At 36.6% G+C, this 21019-nt stretch overlaps 2 protein-coding genes across 7 annotated transcripts in view; one reads left to right on the top strand and one right to left on the bottom strand.

Moving 5' to 3' along the window:
* The window catches only part of tp53 (tumor protein p53), a 29692-nt gene extending 11189 nt beyond the window's left edge, over positions 1-18503 (top strand). For 3 of the 5 annotated variants that reach the window (XM_022663701.2, XM_022663699.2, XM_022663700.2), the window contains exons 3-11: positions 1442-1481; positions 1576-1758; positions 7733-7919; positions 8690-8802; positions 8889-8998; positions 10587-10732; positions 11765-11850; positions 12094-12197; positions 15313-18503. In XM_022663701.2, the coding sequence (XP_022519422.2) occupies positions 1442-1481; positions 1576-1758; positions 7733-7919; positions 8690-8802; positions 8889-8998; positions 10587-10732; positions 11765-11850; positions 12094-12197; positions 15313-15412 (1069 nt within the window). In that variant the 3' untranslated portion in view covers positions 15413-18503. Of the gene's footprint in view, positions 1-1441; positions 1482-1575; positions 1759-5959; positions 6080-7732; positions 7920-8689; positions 8803-8888; positions 8999-10586; positions 10733-11764; positions 11851-12093; positions 12511-15312 lie in introns of those variants that run through there. The other 2 variants (XM_049483647.1, XM_022663702.2) reach the window with 2 other exon arrangements.
* The window catches only part of LOC103047048 (E3 ubiquitin-protein ligase TRIM39), a 51749-nt gene continuing 49212 nt past the window's right edge, over positions 18483-21019 (bottom strand). For both annotated transcript variants that reach the window (XM_049483546.1, XM_049483519.1), the window contains exon 11: positions 18483-20233. In XM_049483546.1, the coding sequence (XP_049339503.1) occupies positions 19701-20233 (533 nt within the window). In that variant the 3' untranslated portion in view covers positions 18483-19700. The remainder of the gene's footprint in view (positions 20234-21019) is intronic.

Below are 21019 nucleotides of genomic sequence, written 5' to 3'. Positions count from 1 at the left end.
CTGTTCATATATCGATATCGTAATTATATATATATATTAGGGGTGTCACGATCTCGATATTTTATCGAAATCGAATCGAAATGAGGTCACGATCTCGAGTATCGAAGTCAAAAAGAGGATCGACGATCCCTCCCGCGCGCTACGCAAATAGCGCAGCGCGCTACGCAAATGGCGCGGCACCAACACAGCGCATCCTATTCATTTAAATAGAGATAGCCACTGCATGAGCGCAGTCGGCGGGAGTGTGATCACTGTTTTTATCTGTCCAACGGGGGAGGGGGGGCGGGGGCGGGGGTTGGGCGCGCAGGTTTTGTATCTGTATCTAACGGAGGGGTGGGTGCGCGCAGGTGAGAGCGTGTGAACTCGCTGAAATGCGTGTGTCAGTGTGACTTGAACACTGACTATAGATCACAGTGAGGTGGATTAAAAATCTTAAACTTATAATTGACTACACCTGTTGCTTTCCATTGAATTAAAAAAACATCTTTCTCTCAGATAAAGTAAACACAAGCGTGTTTCTGACTAAAATAAAAGCTTTTCAGGAGAGATATAAGTTATGTGTAAATATTTATAAGACAATACCCACATCACTTATCTAACCAGCCTGTACTGATTTCTGCCCCCCAATAATGCTTTCAATAACCTCTTGTAACCCCTGGGAGCCAGGGGTTACACTCTAATAGCCTTTAATAGTCTTCAGTAGCCTTTAAAAGACTTACCTGGCGGCCGTGGTGTGTCCACTAAACTCCGTAGTTATAAACATCCTGAGGTTAGCAGCGCGCTAACTGACCTGTTTATAATGTAATCCGAGCAGTGCCTCCGTGTCGGCTGTTCTAACCTGCTGCTGTTAGCTGCTTGGGCTGAAAGATGAACTGTAGTGAGCTGTATTATCCGGTTAGTGGGGTTAAAACCTTTGTTTACAGAAACAGTAAAAACGGACTGGCTGAGCTCTGTAGCCCGTGGCTGGGCTGTACTGAAGTAGTGACTGAGTGAAGAGAGCGGGGCTTGTGCTGCTGCTGCTAGTGGTTGGATGAAGAACTGCAGCTTCATGTAATGAGCAGTTTCACCAGCCATCCACACACAGCTCTGATAAACTGCTTGTTTTAATAGTGCACACTGTTGCTACCAAAAAAAGTCACTAGATGGCATTACCATATATATCTTAATAAATAATAATAATAATATTTATAATATTTATAATAATAATAATAATAATAATAAATATATTATTTAAATTTTATGAGGCATAAAATAATAACAAGAAAAAAAAACAAGAAAATCGAGAATCGAATCGTGACCCTCAAATCGAAAATGAAATCGAATCGAGGATTTAGAGAATCGTGACACCCCTAATATATATATATATATCGTGAAAACTTCTGTCCATATCGCCGAGTCCCATTGGAACGCATGACTGATCAGATATCTGTCTGTCTCTCAGGGTGGAGCAGCCTGAAAACAGTTCCTGGGTGAACGATGAGGTAATTATTCATCATTTACTCTCGTTTCTGTGATCTCCATCCCCAGCATTATGATGCTGAATGTTGAATTAACCTGTGTACGTGTGTGTGTCAGTATCTTCCCGAGGATCTTCAGGGTGTGTTTAACGAACCCCTGTTTGAAGTTGCGTCTGATTCGCCCCAGCCGTCCACGTCTCCGCCCACTCCCACCATCCCTGTAGCCACGGATTACCCCGGCGTTCACGGCTTCACCCTGCGCTTTCAGCAGTCCGGCACCGCCAAGAGCGTCACCAGCACTGTGAGTATACACACACACATTAACCCACACACACACACACACACAGACACACAAACAGCAAAAGCAAACCACCTGTCCTTTTTTCACCTCCTGGACCTGAGCATGAACTTCAGAGCAGCTGTTAGCACTGTGCAATTCCATTAACCTCTTAAAGTGTTCAGTACTGAATAAGAATGAGCAAGTGTGAAATGGCTATTTCACTGCTCACTATTTCACATGAAGCTCATACTGGTTGCCAGGTTGAGGACGATGTTGCAAACGACGATGAGTCTTACTCTGTAGGCTGATCAGCGAATGTTTACATTTGTGACGCTTCTAATAATAATAATATACACTCTCTGTAGTTTTGCTCAATATAGAGTGAAACTATCGGTTTCTAATTTATTTTTCTTTAACATAGCTGTTCACGTTAGCATGTTGTAGCTTAAAGGTGCTATCCAGCAGAGTCCGGGTCGCCTGTTTCTATGGTTGTTGTGTTCTATACCTGGCAGCCTGAGGTGTGGAGATGGGTCTGGGTTAATGGAGCTAATCAGGTTTGGAGGGTAAAACCAACACAGATTAGCATGAGCTAAATATCAGAACGCTTTCCACACAAAATGCAACTAACTGTGAAAATCACCATCATTTAAAAAAAAAAAAAGTGCAGCAGCGATGTTTAGGAAAGCTAAAGCAATCTTGTAAACAAAGTGATTTCTAGTGCTGGGTGAGTCTCTCTCTATGGTTGAGTTTATATGTTAAGACTCACTGTATTGACTACTAATCTAAAGTCGTCTTTTTGTAGTTGGTTCTGTAATGTTTACACCCATATTTGGTATTCTGGACCTAAGCTGAGTTTGTTAATTGGCAGAATGAATGGAGACTGTTCTGTAGTAAATACAGATATAGATATATATAGGTTTTATTCTGTGTACATTTTCCTCCTAAACGCCACTCTGTATCCTTTAAATTATTTACTTTTATTAATCTTGGCTTAAGGATTTTTTTTAATAGGAAAAGTTTATTTCCTATAAAATCAAAGTAATTTTTTTTTTTATGTGTAGGTCAATGTGTTTATAGTTAATCGTTCAAATTCTGGCATTTTATATATTATTGATGCTATACAACTAATTAGGTAAGTATTCATTAACATTTATTAAATAACCAAAAACAATTGTGATTAAATTATATTATTGTCATTTTAAGATCATTAAATGCCGTAAGATAATATAATGATAATAGAAAAGCATAACAAAGCAATTATACGCTTTTAAATACAACATAATTCGAATTATTCATTTACATTTACGTTAATTATTAAATGTATACTCAGTTCTTCATAAATATTGAAGAATTTGTCATTGAGTATGACTGCCTAAAATATTGTTTAATATTATATGTGATAAAAACATACAAATAAACACAATATAGATCATAATCACCATTATCACACATTATGAACATTTATTGTATGATAAATCTAGTCTTTAATTATGAATGAGTCACTTTAGAAATAGTTAATCATTCAAATTGTGGCATTTATTGATGCTAATTAGTCGCTGTTTATTATGTGCTGTTATTATATTATTTTATATTATATTATTAAGACGTGAACGAGCACACTTTTCAAAATAAAAATCTTCCCTTTCAAACAAAGTGCAAATGTAATTTTATTCCATTATAGTCAATTATACTAATATTTAATAATAATAACAATAATAATAATAATAATAATAATAATAATAATGCAATTAAATAAATATATATTTTTTAATGTTACATTCAGATTGACGCAGATTTATAACACACACACACACCTCTCTCTCTTTGTTCCGCTGGGTTCTGGTGAGGTTGATTGGTTCTCTGGTGCTCGATGGTTCTCCAGGGCAGAGGGTCGGTTCTGAGACGGAGCCGGGTCCGGGTGTCGGGTCTGGGCGGCGGGTCTCTCCGGTGGTTGCCGTGGTGTTGTGGTGAATTGTGGTGGTGGTTCTGGTGTGTCTCCGGTTTGGCTGAAGGCATGATCAGACATGTTCTAGCTATCAGAGCCGGCAGTTCTCCGGCACTGACGGGGTTAATAAGCGCCGCCCCCCTCAGTTCAGTGTTCAGCGCCGGGTGGGTTTCAGTATCTGATCTGAGTCTCACTTCTGTTTATTTACCTTCCCTCACTTAATCTCAGCTCTCACACACCTCCGGTCAAAAGTTTTAGAACACCCCTCCTCTACAGGGTTCATATGGGAGCTTAAAATCCTGCAAAATACTTCAATTTTAACGTTCTGTTTTCCAGACCTGGAAAAGTGCTGGAATTTTGGAGAAATTGCTTAAAATACTTGAAATTCTAACTACATTTACTTTACAATAAATATCTATCTATTCTGGTTTTGTTTCCGTAAACATAATACCATCTCTTGCAGTGTGACAAAAAACAAATCAGCAAACACCCCTAAATTTGACATATTACAGTAACTTCTCAATCAAATGAATAGGGTAAACATGCAGTAAAGAAAATTAGTATTTCAGGTTCATATGGGCATTAAAAACCTGGAAAAGTCATGGAATTTGAAAATAGCAAAAGTCATGGAAATCTTAATTCTACAAATATGTGTTTCCGTTTATTGGTGGAGAAAATCTATTTTGAGCTACAAATACATCAAATATATCAAATACGTCAGTTCTGAGTTAATTCAGTAATTTATCCTCCACATAATGGAGCTCTCATGATCTCACACATTTTATTATTGATGATTGTCATATTCATTTTATCTGATTAATTTTAGGCCTGCTATAATCAATTTTAATCATAGTTTTAGTGGATTTTTGGTTTTATTGTCCATGTCTGCACTGATGTTATAAAAATTTGCCTTAAAGGCCTGGAAAAGTCATGAGAAAATCATGGAAATAAATGTATTGGTTAAAAAGTGTATGAACCTTGGTATTTAGATTGTTTAAAACTGACACAAATAAATCCATAGTTCCATTTTACGATTGAGAGAGCAAATCAGTTTCTCTGATTGTGCTATTAATAGGTTTATGTTTGAGTAAAATGAACATTGTTGTTTTATTCTATAAACTACAGACAACATTTCTCCCAAATTCCAAATAAAAATATTCTCATTTAGAGCATTTATTTACAGAAAATGAGAAATGTCTGAAATAACAAAAAAGATGCAGAACTTTCAGACCTCAAATAATACAAAGAAAACAAGTTCATATTCATAAAGTTTTAAGAGTTCAGAAATAATCAATATTTGGTGGAATAACCCTGGTTGGTTTTTAATCACAGTGTTTTTTCATGCATCTTGGCATCATGTTCTCCTCCACCAGTCTTACACACTGCTTTTGGATAACTTTATGCTGCTTTACTCCTGGTGTAAAAATTCAAGCAGTTCAGTTTGGTGGTTTGATGGCTTGTGATCATCCATCTTCCTCTTGATTCTTGATTATAAGCTGGGCTGTTAACTCAATTTAGTTTGTTTTAATGTGATTTTCTAAATGTGATAATGTAGATTGTAGATCTTTACATATAAAAGCTGAAGAGAGAATCTTAGTAGAGAGAGATTTACTTCTGTCAGAAACCTGTAAAGAGGTCTTTTATATATCAGTGATTTTTATATATTTTATACTTTTCTGTTAATGAAAAGTGAAATATAAAGAGGTTAATTATGTTTTTACTGTGTTTAATATAAAAAGCTTTTGTAAAACTAAAAGATTAATGGAATAAATCAATTTCCTTAACTGTACTTAACAAAATTTTATTTTTTCCTGTTACAAAAAACAGTCAAAGCTTTAAAAACACTAAAGGCTTAAGCAGCTATAATATTTTTTGTATTTATTTGCTGTATTTGTGAAAATGTAAAGTGAGAACATTTAATAATGTAAATAATGCAGTCAGACAGGTGTCGTCTCATTAACCCACATACAGACGTTTGGTTTATTTAGTTATGCGTTCTTTGCATATATGTTTAGTTGTTAATTTAGTGTGTTTGGAGGCTTCAGCTGCTGCTGTGTGTGATGGTGTGTGTGCAGCTAAATCCAGCTAGACTGGAGAGACATGTCTGAACATGCCTTTTGTCTGTGTGTGTGTATGTGTGTGTGTGTGTGTGTGTGTGTGTGTGTGTGTGTGTGTGTGTGTGTGTGTGTGTGTGTGTGTGTTTGTGTGTGTGTGTGTGTGTGTGTGTGTGTTCAGCATCCTGAAGCTTCCTGTCTTTAGAGTGTGAGGAATTAAACTCCACAGGTTGGATTGAGAGTGTGTGTGTGTGTGTGAGGTGGTCAGTAGTGTGTGTTTGGAGTGTGTGTGGAGGTGAAGAGTGTGTGTATGGGGATCAGGAGGCTGGTTGTGATCGGGAGGGTAAGATATATAAATTAGACTAAAACTGTATTTATCTGACCCGTGTGTTTAAGTTGTTTTTGTTTTTTATTTCATATTATTTCCTATATATTTATTATTATAATTGAGATTTTAACTATACATTTTTTCATTTTTTATGTATATTTTAACTATACGTTTTTGATTATATATTTTAATTGAGATTTTAACTATATGTTTTTTATTGTTATTTTGTATATATTTTAATTGTGTGATTTAACTATAAGTTTTTTTTTACTTATTATATTTTAAAGTAATTATAGTGTGTCTGTTTCGTGATCGTGTTTATTATTTTTTATTTATTAAAAATAAATGTTATAAATGTTTTTCTCAGACTGTAATTTTATTAGTTTATTACTATGTTAAAATCTTATCTTAATATATATTTTGATTTATTTCTCATCGTTGAAACAATATTTCCTCTCTCCTTGTGTTCAGTGACGAGTATCTGCTGTTAATCTGACTTTCAGCTCTTATTCTCTGCTTTAGCTGTTTTATGTGGTTTTAGGTTTTATTTTAATTTAAATTAATTCATTAATACATTGTATTAAAACATATGAATGTATCTAGAGATGTTAACTCAGCTGACTGTAGCTGCTGTTTAAGGTGGAATGGAAGTTTGAGTAAAGCGAGTGTAAAGGACTTAAGGGACCCGATTAGCATGATTAGCATCATGCTAATGTGTGTAGCAGCGTGTCTCCCTTAATAAACTAAAGAACTAAAAGATCTCATTCAGAATCTAAAAAATATTTACTAAATTATCACTTTAAAACAATCTGATTACTGCACTGATTCTTTACCCGGGTTAACTTTCAACATTTAAATCCTCTGATGTATATTTTGTAGTACAGATTAATTGTAAAATGCGCAGATATATTTCAGTTGATTACAGTTAAATTTACAGTATTTACGTTTTGACATGTTTAACCCGTCTGTTATGTTCATTTGTCAGGAACAGTAATGGTTTTTCAGGGTCATTTTGACCCGGTTAATGTGTTTAATCATCCAAAAGAAACCAAAAAAATCATAAAAAGCATTGTAAATATATAAAATAACTCCATTACTAATTATTTTATCAATATTTAGTGCAATAATGTTCCTTACCTCAGGTGATGCTTCAATTAGGATAATATTTTTTTAATGTTTCATTACCTTTCATTGTTTCATTGAAAGACCAACATATAAAACACAATAGTTTTACATAACATTAAAACATTACATTGCAATTTTGTTTTAGTTTTAGTTTTTGCAGGGGGTGGTTGCCAATATGTGAGATGAACCTTTTTCATATTATGTGTTTATTACACTAATTAAGGCAAACAGAAAAAGTTTCATACTGAGAAAATACTTTGAACTATTTTCCCCAAGATCTTTAAACTTAAAAACGAGTCAATTTAACCCAGAACAGAACAGGAGGGTTAAGCTACCTTTCCAAATCTTGTCTATTTTTAGTGATTTTAAAAATAGACAAATTAAAACAAATGCAATAAACTAGACAGTGGTTATAAGCAAACTATTCACTAATTATTGCTCCTAAATCACTATAAATTAGATGGGAATAATGTAAAATGATTGTATTTTATCAGGCGTAACTGTATCCTGGTTAATACTGTTTCTCTGTCTCTCTCTCTGCAGTATTCTCCTGATCTGAATAAGTTGTACTGTCAGTTGGCGAAGACGTGTCCGGTGCAGATGGAGGTGAACTCTCCTCCTCCACTGGGGGCGATGTTGAGAGCGACGGCGGTGTACAAGAAGTCGCAGCACGTAGCCGAGGTCGTGCGGCGCTGCCCGCACCACGAGAGAGCCGCCGAAAACAACGACGGTACGTTTACTTTACGTTTTTATGTTTAGTTTTATTAAAAATACCATCCAACATTTTACAACAAGTAATTGATTGACTTGTTAGTGTTATAAGATCTCAAATTCTTTCATACTGGCCCCTGGTTAATCTACATGGCACCTCATGGCAAAGAACTCTCTCAGCGTAATATCCACAAATATGAAAGAACAGTTTGAAAAGATTCCACCAGCTAAAATACTTAATTTTCTGGAAGTCTGTGATGCTCGAGTCGTGAACATTGTCGATGCCGTAAAATAGCCAACATGTTGCTGCTATGGCACAAAACCCAAACAAACAAAACTCAGCGTAATATCCAGAGGTTGGCTTTAAATAATAGAAGTGCTGCCAGTGTTGCTGCAGAGGTTGAGCTTAAAGAAGTGTCAGTCTGAGGTCAGCCTGCAATGGTTAGACTATTCACCACACATTGCATCATCTCTGTCTGCATGGCACTGGTCTAGAAGAAAGCCTCTTCTGAAGCTTATGCACAAGAAAGCCCAAAAACAGTTTACTGAATTAAAGGAACCATGTCCTGTGATCTGACGAGATCAAGATATACCTGTTTGGCTCAGAGAGCATCCAGCATATGTGGTGGGGACTAAACACACCTCAGAGACAACAACTACCTTCCTAAAGAAACTGAAGGTTAGGGTACTGGACCAACCAATCGTGTCTCCTATTGAGCATCTGTAGGGCATCCTCAACCAGAAGGTCTCTAAAGTTCACCCTAATAAAGTTTTTATATATTTTACTAGGTCTGGCTCCTCCCGGTCACCTGCTCCGTGTGGAAGGAAACCCTCATGCACTCTATCAGGAGGACGATAACACACATCGCCACAGTGTGCTGGTGCCCTACGAACACCCACAGGTACGTAACTACCACCACCGCGTTTGAAAGCTGTTCCTAACCAGTGGTGCTGTTATTAATCTCAGCGTGTGTTTATGGTTATGTAGGTTGGCTTGGAATCAACGACCATCCTCTATAACTACATGTGTAACAGCAGCTGTATGGGGGGCATGAACCGACGCCCCATTATGACCATAATCACCCTGGAAACACAGGAGTAAGTAACGCATCCTCATTATTATAACACAAATACATACTATTACTGTATGTTTCACACTAAAAGGTGCACTAAAAAAATCCTTTAATTTTCCCAAAAAATCATCAGTGTTCCTTATCCGGTTCTCCTTATGTATGAATTCTACAAGTCAGTTTAGTTCTCCAGCACCGAGACAGTATTAGCATTAGCCGCTAACCATGCTAAGCACTAGCTTATTCACCGTTTAGAGGTGAGTATTATCAGCCTGTTGCCTGCTTGTAACCCTGGCTAGCACCGCTGGAGCAGTATTAGCATTAGCTACAAACTGCGTTATGTGCTAACTCTTTTGCTGTTCAGAGGTGGGTTTTATCAGCCTGTAGTCTGCTGCTAGCCCCGGCTAGTATTGTTAAAGTAGCATTAGCATTAGCCACTAAAATTGCTAAGCGCTAGTTCTTTTGCCATTCAGAGGCCAGTATATCGGACTGTGGCTGCTAACCCCGGCTAGCACTGTTGGAGCAGCATTAGCATTAGCCGATATCCGCGATAAGTGCTTGTTAGATCTTTCGCTGTTCAGAGGTGAGAATATCGGACTGTAGCCTGCTGCTAACCCCGGCTAGCACTGCTGGAACAGCATTAGCCTTAGCCACTAACCACCCTAAGCTCTAGTTCTTTTGCCATTCAGAGGCCAGTATATCGAACTGTAGTCTGCTGCTAACCCCAGCTAGCACTCCTGGAGCAGTATTAGCATTAGCCGCTAAGCACTGGCTCTTTCACTGTTCAGAGGTGAGTATATCGGACTGTAGTCTGCGTGTTTACCGTGTTAAAACAAGCTACGTGGGATGAACCGCTAGCTGTTAGCACCCTGGCTTACTGCCACACTACCATAAAACATGGCGACACCCCTGTTCCTTACTAGTGTCTCATAATGCGAAAGTGAAAAATACAGCGTCCAAGATGTCGGATTTGTTTTTTTGGTAAATACATACTCAAATTAAATCAGAAGCACAGTATTCATGTTGTAATTATAAGTTTAGATGTTTAGATGATGTTGATGATGGTGTCAGAAGTGGTTTAGTTTAAACCCCGCCCACTAGACAGCACAGTTATGGTAGTTCTGCTGCAGCTCAGCCAACAAAAGCTAAAAACCGGGGTGGATTTTTACTTTCTGGACCTGGACTACTCACCTCTGTGTGTAACTATAGGTTTAAATAGGATCTCCGGTGGATTTGGTGTTTTACAGAGACTCTAAGACTAGGTCAGTGGCTGAACTGCACTTAGCAGGGCATTATTACACATGTTGTAAAGTAACATATAACATTGTAAAGACTGTTATTAATGTAAAAATCTCTTTATTTTAAAAACGTTTCTAATTGTTGTTCGTCTCGCTGCCTCCTGGTGTCGCAGTGCTGTTAGCCTATCAGAGGCGATATGTTTGCATGTATGAATTTTCATGAGCAAGAGCAGAAATCCTGTTGTTTCTTCCCTGTCCCACTCCTCCACCGGACTAAAGCAGTGTTCTACTGAATCACCGGAGCACTTTTTTTTTTCACAAAAATCACAAAAAACAATGGAATGAGACGTTTAATGTGATGCTGTTTGTGTCCTGCAGGGGGCAGCTGCTGGGCCGGCGCTCGTTTGAGGTGCGGGTTTGCGCCTGTCCGGGGCGGGACAGGAAGACGGAGGAGTGTAACTTTAAAAAGCAGCAGGAACCAAAAACCACCAGCAGCAGCAAAACTCCCGCCTCCAACAAACGCTGTAAGAGTTTACCTCCTGCCTGAAACCCTCCTAAAACCAGTGTTTTTACATTATTTTAAAATGTTCTGTTTTGTAGATTAATACTGAACTCATCCAAACTATGAAGAAAAACATACTGAATTATTTAATAAACAAAAAAAGGTTAAACAAACCAGAATATGATTTATATTTTATATTTTAGTTTAGCTGATCAGTTTCTCTGCATCTCTGTTGTTTTTTTTCAGTCAGTTTTATGAGGTAGAGTCTCCTGGAATTCAGGCTTTCAGTTAACAGCTGTGCTGAACTCATCAAGAGTTAATTACTTGAATTTCTTGTCTCTTAATGTAAAGTTTGAGAGCATCAGTTAAAGTAAAGTAGTGAAGAGGTAGAGTTACAGGTATACAGTGAATAGTGAATATTTGAGTAATGTTCGAATCCAGGTTATGAGAAGAAACAACTACTCAACTAAATAAATAAACAAATAAAGATCAGGAAATGAAGATCAGATCATCTAAAAAGAAGAATTTTAAGAGCTTTAAAAGTATCCTCAAGTGCAGTCACCACATAGACCATAAAAACATTATAATGATGGTACTGGCACTCATCAGTACTCCGCTCAAGGAAAGGATAGAAGAGCGAGAGTTTCCTCTGTTGTACAGGATGAGTTAATCAGAGTTTCCAGCCTCAGAAATCACAAGTTAACAAACAGCTCCTCAGATAAGAGTATCTAAATACTTCACAGAGTATTTTAGTTTGTTTAACACTGTTTTTAAGTTTCTACATGATTCATTATGTGTTCCTTCATAATCTGATAGATCACTTTACTATTCATCGTAAGATTTTACTTAAATGTTTTCTGGTATATATCATTATTACATATTGAGTAAATTAATCATCACACTTATTTTTGCAGAGCTCTCAGTGTATTACATATCATACACCTGTGTTTAAAGAGTTAAATAATGTGATTAAGTGTATATAAACAGTGCTGTATATTGGTTTATTGTATATAACAGTTATAAACACCCTAAATCTAAATCTATAACCCCTCAGCCCTGAAGGAGGCGCCCTCCCGTCCAGACTGCAGCAAAAAGGCTAAAACCGGCTCCAGCAGCGACGAGGAGCTCTACACACTGCAGGTACACACACACACACACACACACACACACACACTAAATACACACATTATACACACTATATACACACAATACACACACACTATTCACAGCTCTGTTACAGTTATATAACAGTAATAAAAGTACTAACTAATAATGTATTATTGTAGTAGTGTATCTGTAATATTTAATGTATAATATAATAAAGTGTGTGTGTGTGTGTGTGTGTGTGTGTGTGTGTGTGTGTGTGCGTGTGTGTGTGTTCAGGTTCGGGGGAGGGAGCGTTTTGAGTTTCTGAAGAAGATTAATGATGGTTTGGAGCTCAGTGATTTAGTGCCCCCTGCTGACGCCGAGAAATACCGCCAGAAACTGTGAGTCTCACAATACACACTATACTACACTACTACACACTATACTACACTATACTACACACTATACTACACTATACTACACTACTACACACTATACTACACTACTACACACTATACTACACTATACTACACACTATACTACACTACTACACACTATACTACACTATACTACACACTATACTACACTATACTACACTACTACACACTATACTACACTACTACACACTATACTACACTATACTACACTATACTACACTATACTACACACTATACTACACTATACTACACACTATACTACACTATACTACACACTATACTACACTACTACACACTATACTACACTATACTACACTATACTACACTATACTACACTATACTACACTATACTACACTATACTACACTATACTACACACTATACTACACTACTACACACTATACTACACTATACTACACAATACTACACTACTACACACTATACTACACTACTACACACTATACTACACTACTACACACTATACTACACTACTACACACTATACTACACTACTACACACTATACTACACTATACTACACTACTACACACTATACTACACTATACTACACTATACTACACTATACTACACTATACTACACTACTACACACTATACTACACTATACTACACACTATACTACACTATACTACACTACTACACACTATACTACACTACTACACTACTACACACTATACTACACTATACTACACTATACTACACTATACTACACTACTACACACTATACTACACTACTACACACTATACTACACTACTACACACTATACTACACTATACTACACTATACTACACTACTACACACTATACTACACTACTACACACTATACTACACTATACTACACTACTACACACTATACTACACTACTACACACTATACTACACTATACTACACTACTACACACTATACTACACTACTACACACTATACTACACTACTACACACTATACTACACTATACTACACTACTACACACTATACTACACTATACTACACTACTACACACTATACTACACACTATACTACACTATACTACACACTATACTACACACTATACTACACTATACTACACTACTCCACACTATACTACACTATACTACACTACTACACACTATACTACACTACTACACACTATACTACACTATACTACACTACTACACACTATACTACACTACTACACACTATACTACACTATACTACACTACTACACACTATACTACACTACTACACACTATACTACACTATACTACACTACTACACACTATACTACACTATACTACACTACTACACACTATACTACACTACATACTATACTACACTATACTACACTACTACACACTATACTACACTATACTACACTATACTACACTACTACACACTATACTACACTATACTACACTACTACACACTATACTACACTACTACACACTATACTACACTATACTACACTATACTACACTACTACACACTATACTACACTATACTACACTACTACACACTATACTACACTACACACTATACTATACTACACTATACTACACTACTACACACTATACTGCACTATACTACACTACTACACACTATACTACACTATACTACACTACTACACACTATACTACACTACTATACTACACACTATACACTATACTACACTATACTATACTACTACACACTATACTACACTATACTACACTACTACACACTATACTACACTATACTACACTACTACACACTATACTACACTATACAATACTACACACTACACACTATACTACACTATACTACACTACTACACACTACTACACCATACTACACTACACACTATACTACACTACTACACACTATACTACACTATACTATACTACACACTACACACTATACTACACTATACTACACTACACACTATACTACACTACTACACACTATACTACACTATACTACACTACTACACACTATACTACACTACTACACACTATACTACACCATACTACACTACACACTATACTACACTATACTACACTACTACACACTATACTACACTATACTATACTACACACTACACACTATACTACACTATACTACACTATACTACACTACTACACACTATACTACACTATACTACACTACTACACACTATACTACACTATACTACACTACTACACACTATACTACACTATACTACACTACTACATACTATACTACACTATACTACACTACTACACACTATACTACACTATACTATACTATACTATACTATACACAGGGGTGGAATTGGAAGTTCTGGGGCCCTAAGCAGTGTTTTTTTCCGGGTGCCCTGATCAAATGGATTCTTTTGTATAGCAAAATGCAATGTTAAGGTTTTATACCCCTTTAACAATGTAAAATTCAAGCACTTTTCAAGGCCAAATTTTAAGGTTTTCCAGCACCTTTTAGCTGTGGTAAATTAATGATAACAGTAAATTAATGATATCAAAACTTTTAATAATCAATATATCGCAAAACTATTCTCCACACTTTACAGCGACTAACAGCCAAACAGAGATCGGCTCGTTTGCTTTGTTTGTAATGGATATTGTTTAGTGGATAGTGGATACGGAATGGTTAATAGTTAGGATGAAAACTTCTGCCTGAAACTGTGAACAAATTAAAAAATTTGGCCAAATACGGAAAATGTTTTTTTTCCCAGGTTTTTAGTTGCCACTTTGTTCACCATTGCTTTATTTGAGTTGGGTAAATGTATTTAACCTGCTACAATTTTTACAGTTTAAATTCAACTTTTTTTTTTATAATTATTATTTGGCCATTTTGCTGGTGCATGCCTAATTGCATAGTGCGTAGTGGGTAAATAATAATCTATAGTGAACACAGAATAATTCATAGTGGAGGCTGAATATGCAGAGTAATGAATGTGTGTGTCATGGTAACAGTATTTTACAGTAAAATATGGTTGTATTGGCCGGCTGTAGAGTAAGCTGTGTGAGATGCTGCTGCAGTAAATGTACAGTAATGATGTTAAAATAACAGTATTAATGGTAGATTGTTGAGGGTTTGTGTTTCTGTGTTTCAGTCTGTGTAAAAGCTCGAGGAAGGAGAAGGAGGCGGCGGCTCCAGAACCCAAACGAGGGAAGAAGCTGCTGGTGAAAGAGGAGAAGAGCAACTCCGAATAAACCGAGAGAGAGAGAGAGAGAGAGAGACTATTCCTTTATTATTTTCAGCTTCGTTTCACCTTAAAAACAGGGGGAGGGGAGTAAAATTACTGTCATTTGTTTTTTTTCCTATTTTTTCTGTTTTTTTTATACGTGTCCCTGAGGTCTGTTCCCTTATTGCTGCTGATGTCCTGCACCGCTCTGCAGGTCCTGATCTGATCTGATGCTCTGCAGGACGTTGGGGAGATACAGGGGGTCAGCGGTTCGGCTGAGTAACAGTTTAGTAGGTAAATACTCTCCGTTAGTATCTGATCTCCGTATCTGCTGTATCTGTAGAACCTGGTTCATCACCTACAGACCATCAGTTCATTAATGTATTAGAGCCAGGGTTTAACTCTAACTTTAAATATATACCATATGTTTTTGGACTATAAGGTGCACCAGATTATAAAGCACATTAAGTGACACTAGAAAGGAACAGTGGTGTCGCCATGTTTTCCTTCTAATGGTGAAGCTGGGGAAAGCGCCTAAATAAACAAAACTGTAATTCTTAAAATAAAAAACATTTTCTTCTAAGTCAAACAAGTGTTGGATGTTAATCTAGTTGCAGTTAGCAGCACTAGCCAGCACCGGTTGAGCACTAGCCGTGGTTAGCAGCATAGCTAGTTGCTGTTAGCAGGGCTATTCAGCCCCGGTTAGCAGCGGGAAAATGGAAGGATTTTTAGTGCGACTTATAGTGCAACAAATTCGATACTCAAACTTGGTTAACTTATATGTAATGTGCAATAACTACACACATCTTTATTTTAGATATTTAAAATACTTTCACTCTACTTTTACCATTGCATGATTTAAATAGCTTAAATTATACTTTTTTTGTCTTGCTTTCATTGGTCGGTATGAAATCGGTTGCTAAAATTTGGTGCATCACTAACTTTTAGTCACAGTAATAATTTATGTTTAGGCTCAGTTAACTCTGAGCTTTATTTGTTAGCGGGTCTTGCCAATACTTCTAGTACTTTAACTGTAATTTAAAAGGTTCATCTTAGCCATTTAATGAGGTGGAGCCTGTCTAAACTCCGCCCACAAAGAGATTATTGGACCAATCTGAAAAGTAAAAGTTCTGTTTCATTTCATTCAATTCATACTGATTATTTTTTGTTAACATTTAGTTCTAGAAGTCAGGTTAGAACTAGATTAGAGCGTTTGAATGGTTAAAAGTTTGGATCAGAGCTGTAGAAGCTAAAATCCACTTTTAAAAGGAGGTGGTTTAGTTTTATCTCTAGCACTTAACCCTAAAACACTCCTATATTCTGTAAAATTAAGCTCACACTGTCCTGTAGTGATGTTTTTAAAGGTTCTGTTACTCAGATTCTGTTCTTTTGGGTAATTTTTCTAAGTTCAGTTAAACCTGATGAAATGATGGTCTGTGCTCATCAGTCATACAGATACTACAGATACTGATTGAGATCAGAATGATCAAAACCCGGACTATTCCTTTAAATGATCTCTGTAACCGTTAGAACCCATCAGTATTTTAATATTTCATTTTAGTGACTCCTCCCACCCCACACTGCCAGTAAACACGATAAGCTAAAATTAATTTTATTCCCAAATCAGAATAAAAAGTGATAATTTGTCGAGTTTATCAAGTTATTGATCACAGCTGACCCTGTTTACTCCCAAACTGCCTGCTGTCAATTAATCAATAAATTAAGCGATCAATTGAGCATTACTGTAAAGATGTAATTGGTTAATAAGTATTCTGTACTATATACTATATACTTCTGTACTCTAGTTACTGTAGAATACTCTTGCTATGAATTGAGGTAAAATACCTTTTTTGTATTTCTAGAGAACAGGTTCTGAAATTTTAACCCCTTAACATGCAAGAATTTTTGTAAAATTTCTTAAAATCTTAAGAAAAATTGTCTTTAGGCATTTCATATAAAAGTTTCATGTTTGTTAAGAAACATTACTGCAAATCTTAGTTGTAATTGTAATAGAAAATATCGAAAAAAAACCTGAGGTAAATCTGCAACTGTCAAAACAATAAATAAAAATCATAAAATTGGCACTTTCCTCCTTAAAATCTAAATTTTGGTAATACAGAATAACAATTTCATGTCCTCCAAATTTTTCATTTTGTTACGATTGTCTAGATTTTATGTCTTTTTTCAATCATTCACAATTTGGGGTTGATTTCTCTTAAAACTGACGTAAAATTATTAAAAGTACAGAGTGAACATGCAGCTTTTCCAACTGTCCTGCTCTCAAATTTTTTAGAATAGCAATAATTTATTTAACTGCAGGCCGAGTTAAGGGGTTAAAATTGATTTTTACCTAGGTGCTTGGTTTTTCAAATAAAAGTAAAAGCATGTAGAAGGTAAATTAGTTTTTATAAAGTATTAAAAAGGGTTCTACTGACATCCAGCATCACTACCACTGTGTTAGTACACAGACTACTGACCTTGTGCTTTTATAGTACTTTATACTACTTTCAGAGCCCTTTTTAGTCTGTACTTTTATTTACTGTAATAGTTCATATTAAAGATCAGTGAATAATGTAATAAGTATTGCATATATATGCAGTAACCTTAAATACCTTAAATTATATACCCTAGTACTTTCACGAGCCAGTAGTTTTTTTTTTTTCTGTAGTTAAGTATTACCAAGAGTATTTCTATTTTAACTGAAGTATACGAGTATTGTACTTCAGCCACTTTCACGATTAAAAGGTTCTTAAATGGGTTTTTTGTTCTATTTAGAACCAACAGAACCGTTTGGATGCTTTAAAAATGGTTTAATGTAACAGTAAGAGAAATCAGTTGATTTTGACGCTTTTTGTACTTTTTAAGGTTATTTTTTATAACTAACTGTTCTTCAGGGTGCAGGAACGTATGTGATGATGGTTCTCAGGGAACCGCTAGATTGATCAATTTGTCCTACTTTTATATCGTTTGTCATCCATGATTTTGTACACTTTTGTTTTTTGCATTTATACACGTTTATCTATAACTGTAGTTCATTAACTGTAGACTTCTAACTTTTTTTTTTCCTTTTTTTTCCAAAAAAATTTTACAAAAGTAATAAAAAAATGTTTCTTTACAAATTGTACAAATGTTTTTATTTTAAGAACAAAAAGTTTATTTACAAATCAGGCAGAACAGACTTCATGGTTGGTAATATAACCTCATCTTTATTATGTTTAAAATATACATTGGTATATTTGGTATAAATTGTATAAATTGAGTTAAACTACTTTTGTATTTCTAGAGAACGGGTTCTGAAATATTAACCCCAAAAAATATGGTATTTTTAAAGTCATTTAAAGATTTTCTATTGGTCCATTTATCAACAGATTCTGAAACAATATGAATAGTAGTACACTTCTCACGTTTTGTACATATTTTATTCTATCTTTTCATGGGAAACACTATAGAAATGAAACGTCTGAAAATTAAAATATATATTTACAGTCCTCTGAAAATAACACAACACAAATAAATGAATGTCTAAATCGCTGATTACACGTGCAATTGTGTCGTCGTTATCCCTCCCAGGTGTCAAGACTTGTTAAGAGTTATAAGTTCTCAGGTGTGAATGAAGAGCAGGGCTGTTAAATTTAGTGTTTTGATATTCATCATGGCACCTCATGGTAAAGAAATCTCTAAGGATATAAGAAACAGAATTATGGCTCTATATAAATATGATCGAGTCTATAAGAAGATTAAATACACCCTGAAACTGAGATACAGAAAAATGACTTAAGATCACACAGTAATTTCTTTCAGGATGGGTTCCTCTCAGAACATTCTTCCTCAAGTGTTCAGAGTAATATCCAGAGATTAGCTTTAATTAATAGATGTGAGTGCTGCCAGTGTTGCTGCAGAGGTTGAGCTTAAAGAAGTGTAAGGCCAGTTGACTGCAGTGATCAGATCATCACGCATCAACCATGTCTGCACAGCACTGTTCCTCATAGAAGGTAGCCTCTTCTGAAGCTGATGCACAATAAAGCCCCAAAACAATTTAAAAAAGACCAGCATTCCAAGAGCTTGGATTACATGGATTCTGGAACTGATGATGTTTGGTTCAGATGGTGTTCAACATGTGGCGGCATCCTGGTGAGGAGTTCCAAGACCCCTACAAGCAAGCATGGTGGTGGTAGCATCATGGTCTGGGGCTGTATGAGTGCTTTCGGTACTGGAGAGCTGAATTCATGAACCAGGTTACATCTCATTGTCCTGATTGACACCTACATTTAGCATTAGTTATTATCGTGGGCGGAGCCTGAAGAGGGCAGGATTTCCTAAAGCTCTGGTGCATTTTCTGGTGACCACAGCGTCATGAGGGTACGTCCATCCAGTGGTGCGAATAGCGGGTATAGTTTCTCTTTGAAGTGTCCGGTGAAGGTGTAGATATGAGACCGTGACTCTGCGTTATAGAAGGACACCTGTCCCTCCTCAATGTCCAGGTAGACGCCCACCCTCTTGGGCACCAGAGAGAGTGGCAGCGGCGTCTCCGGCTTGGTGCAGGCGTAGAACTGGCGTGTGCTCTTCCAGAGTACCCAGAATCCCTGGCAGGGGCTCATGGGGGCGCGTCCGTGTCGCTTGGACGTCGCCGTGGTTACCCCGAGACGCCAGTATCCGCTATTGGCCAGCTCGACCTCCCAGTAGTGCCGCCCGGTGGAGAAACCCTGCCAGCCCAGAACACACGGCCAACCGTCGAACCGCTGTCCGCTAAACTCCGCCTCCGTCTCGCCCAGAGCCTCCTGCACTCGCTTACGGTCATCTGACACCTGCAGCCAGCGGTGATTGGTCAACGGGTCCAGAGACACGTCCACTAAGATAAGGAGACAGAGTAAAAATTTACATTACTTGTTAGATACATTAGCCTCATAGCTCATTATCAAATCAGTATCAACTTCAATTACTAGTTAGCTGCTTTAGCATTTTAGCTCCAGTGCTAACTAGTGGGGTATAATTTTCTATTAATGTTAGCTACTTTAGCATCATAGCTTTATTGCTAATTGATGGGGTATAAGCATACATTACTGTTAGATACATAAACATCATAGCTAATTAGAGGGGTTAGAGCTTCTTTTGCTAGTTAGCTGCAATAGCCTTTTAGCTGCTTTTGCTAGTTAGCTGCAATAGCCTTTTAGCCCCAGTGCTAATTGGTGGGGTATAAGCTTCTATCACTGTTAAATTATTTGGCGTCATAGCTCCAGCGCTAATTAGCTTCTTTTGCTAGTTAGCTGCAACAGCCTTTTAGCTTCAGTGCTAATTAGCGTGGGATAAGCCTCTATTACTGTTAGATACATTAGCCTCATGGCTAATTAGAGGGGTATAAGCTTATGTTGCTAGTTAGCTGCAATAGCATTTTAGCTCCAGTGCTAAATGATGGGGTATAAGCTTCTATTACTGTTAAATAATTTGGTATCATAGCTCCAGTGCTAATTAGCTTCTTTTGCTAGTTAGCTGCACTGGCCTTTTAGCTCCAGGACTTATTAGCGAAGTATCAGAGTCTATTACTGTTAGCTACTTTAGTGTTTAAGCCTTAGTGCTAATTAGAGGGATATAAGCTTCAATTACTTTTTATCTTCATTAGCTTTTCAGCTCCAGTGCT

The sequence above is a fragment of the Astyanax mexicanus genome, chromosome 1 (assembly GCF_023375975.1).
Source record: "Astyanax mexicanus isolate ESR-SI-001 chromosome 1, AstMex3_surface, whole genome shotgun sequence".
Classification (NCBI taxonomy): Eukaryota; Metazoa; Chordata; class Actinopteri; order Characiformes; family Acestrorhamphidae; genus Astyanax; species Astyanax mexicanus.
This window is presented reverse-complemented; position numbering and strand designations above follow the sequence as displayed.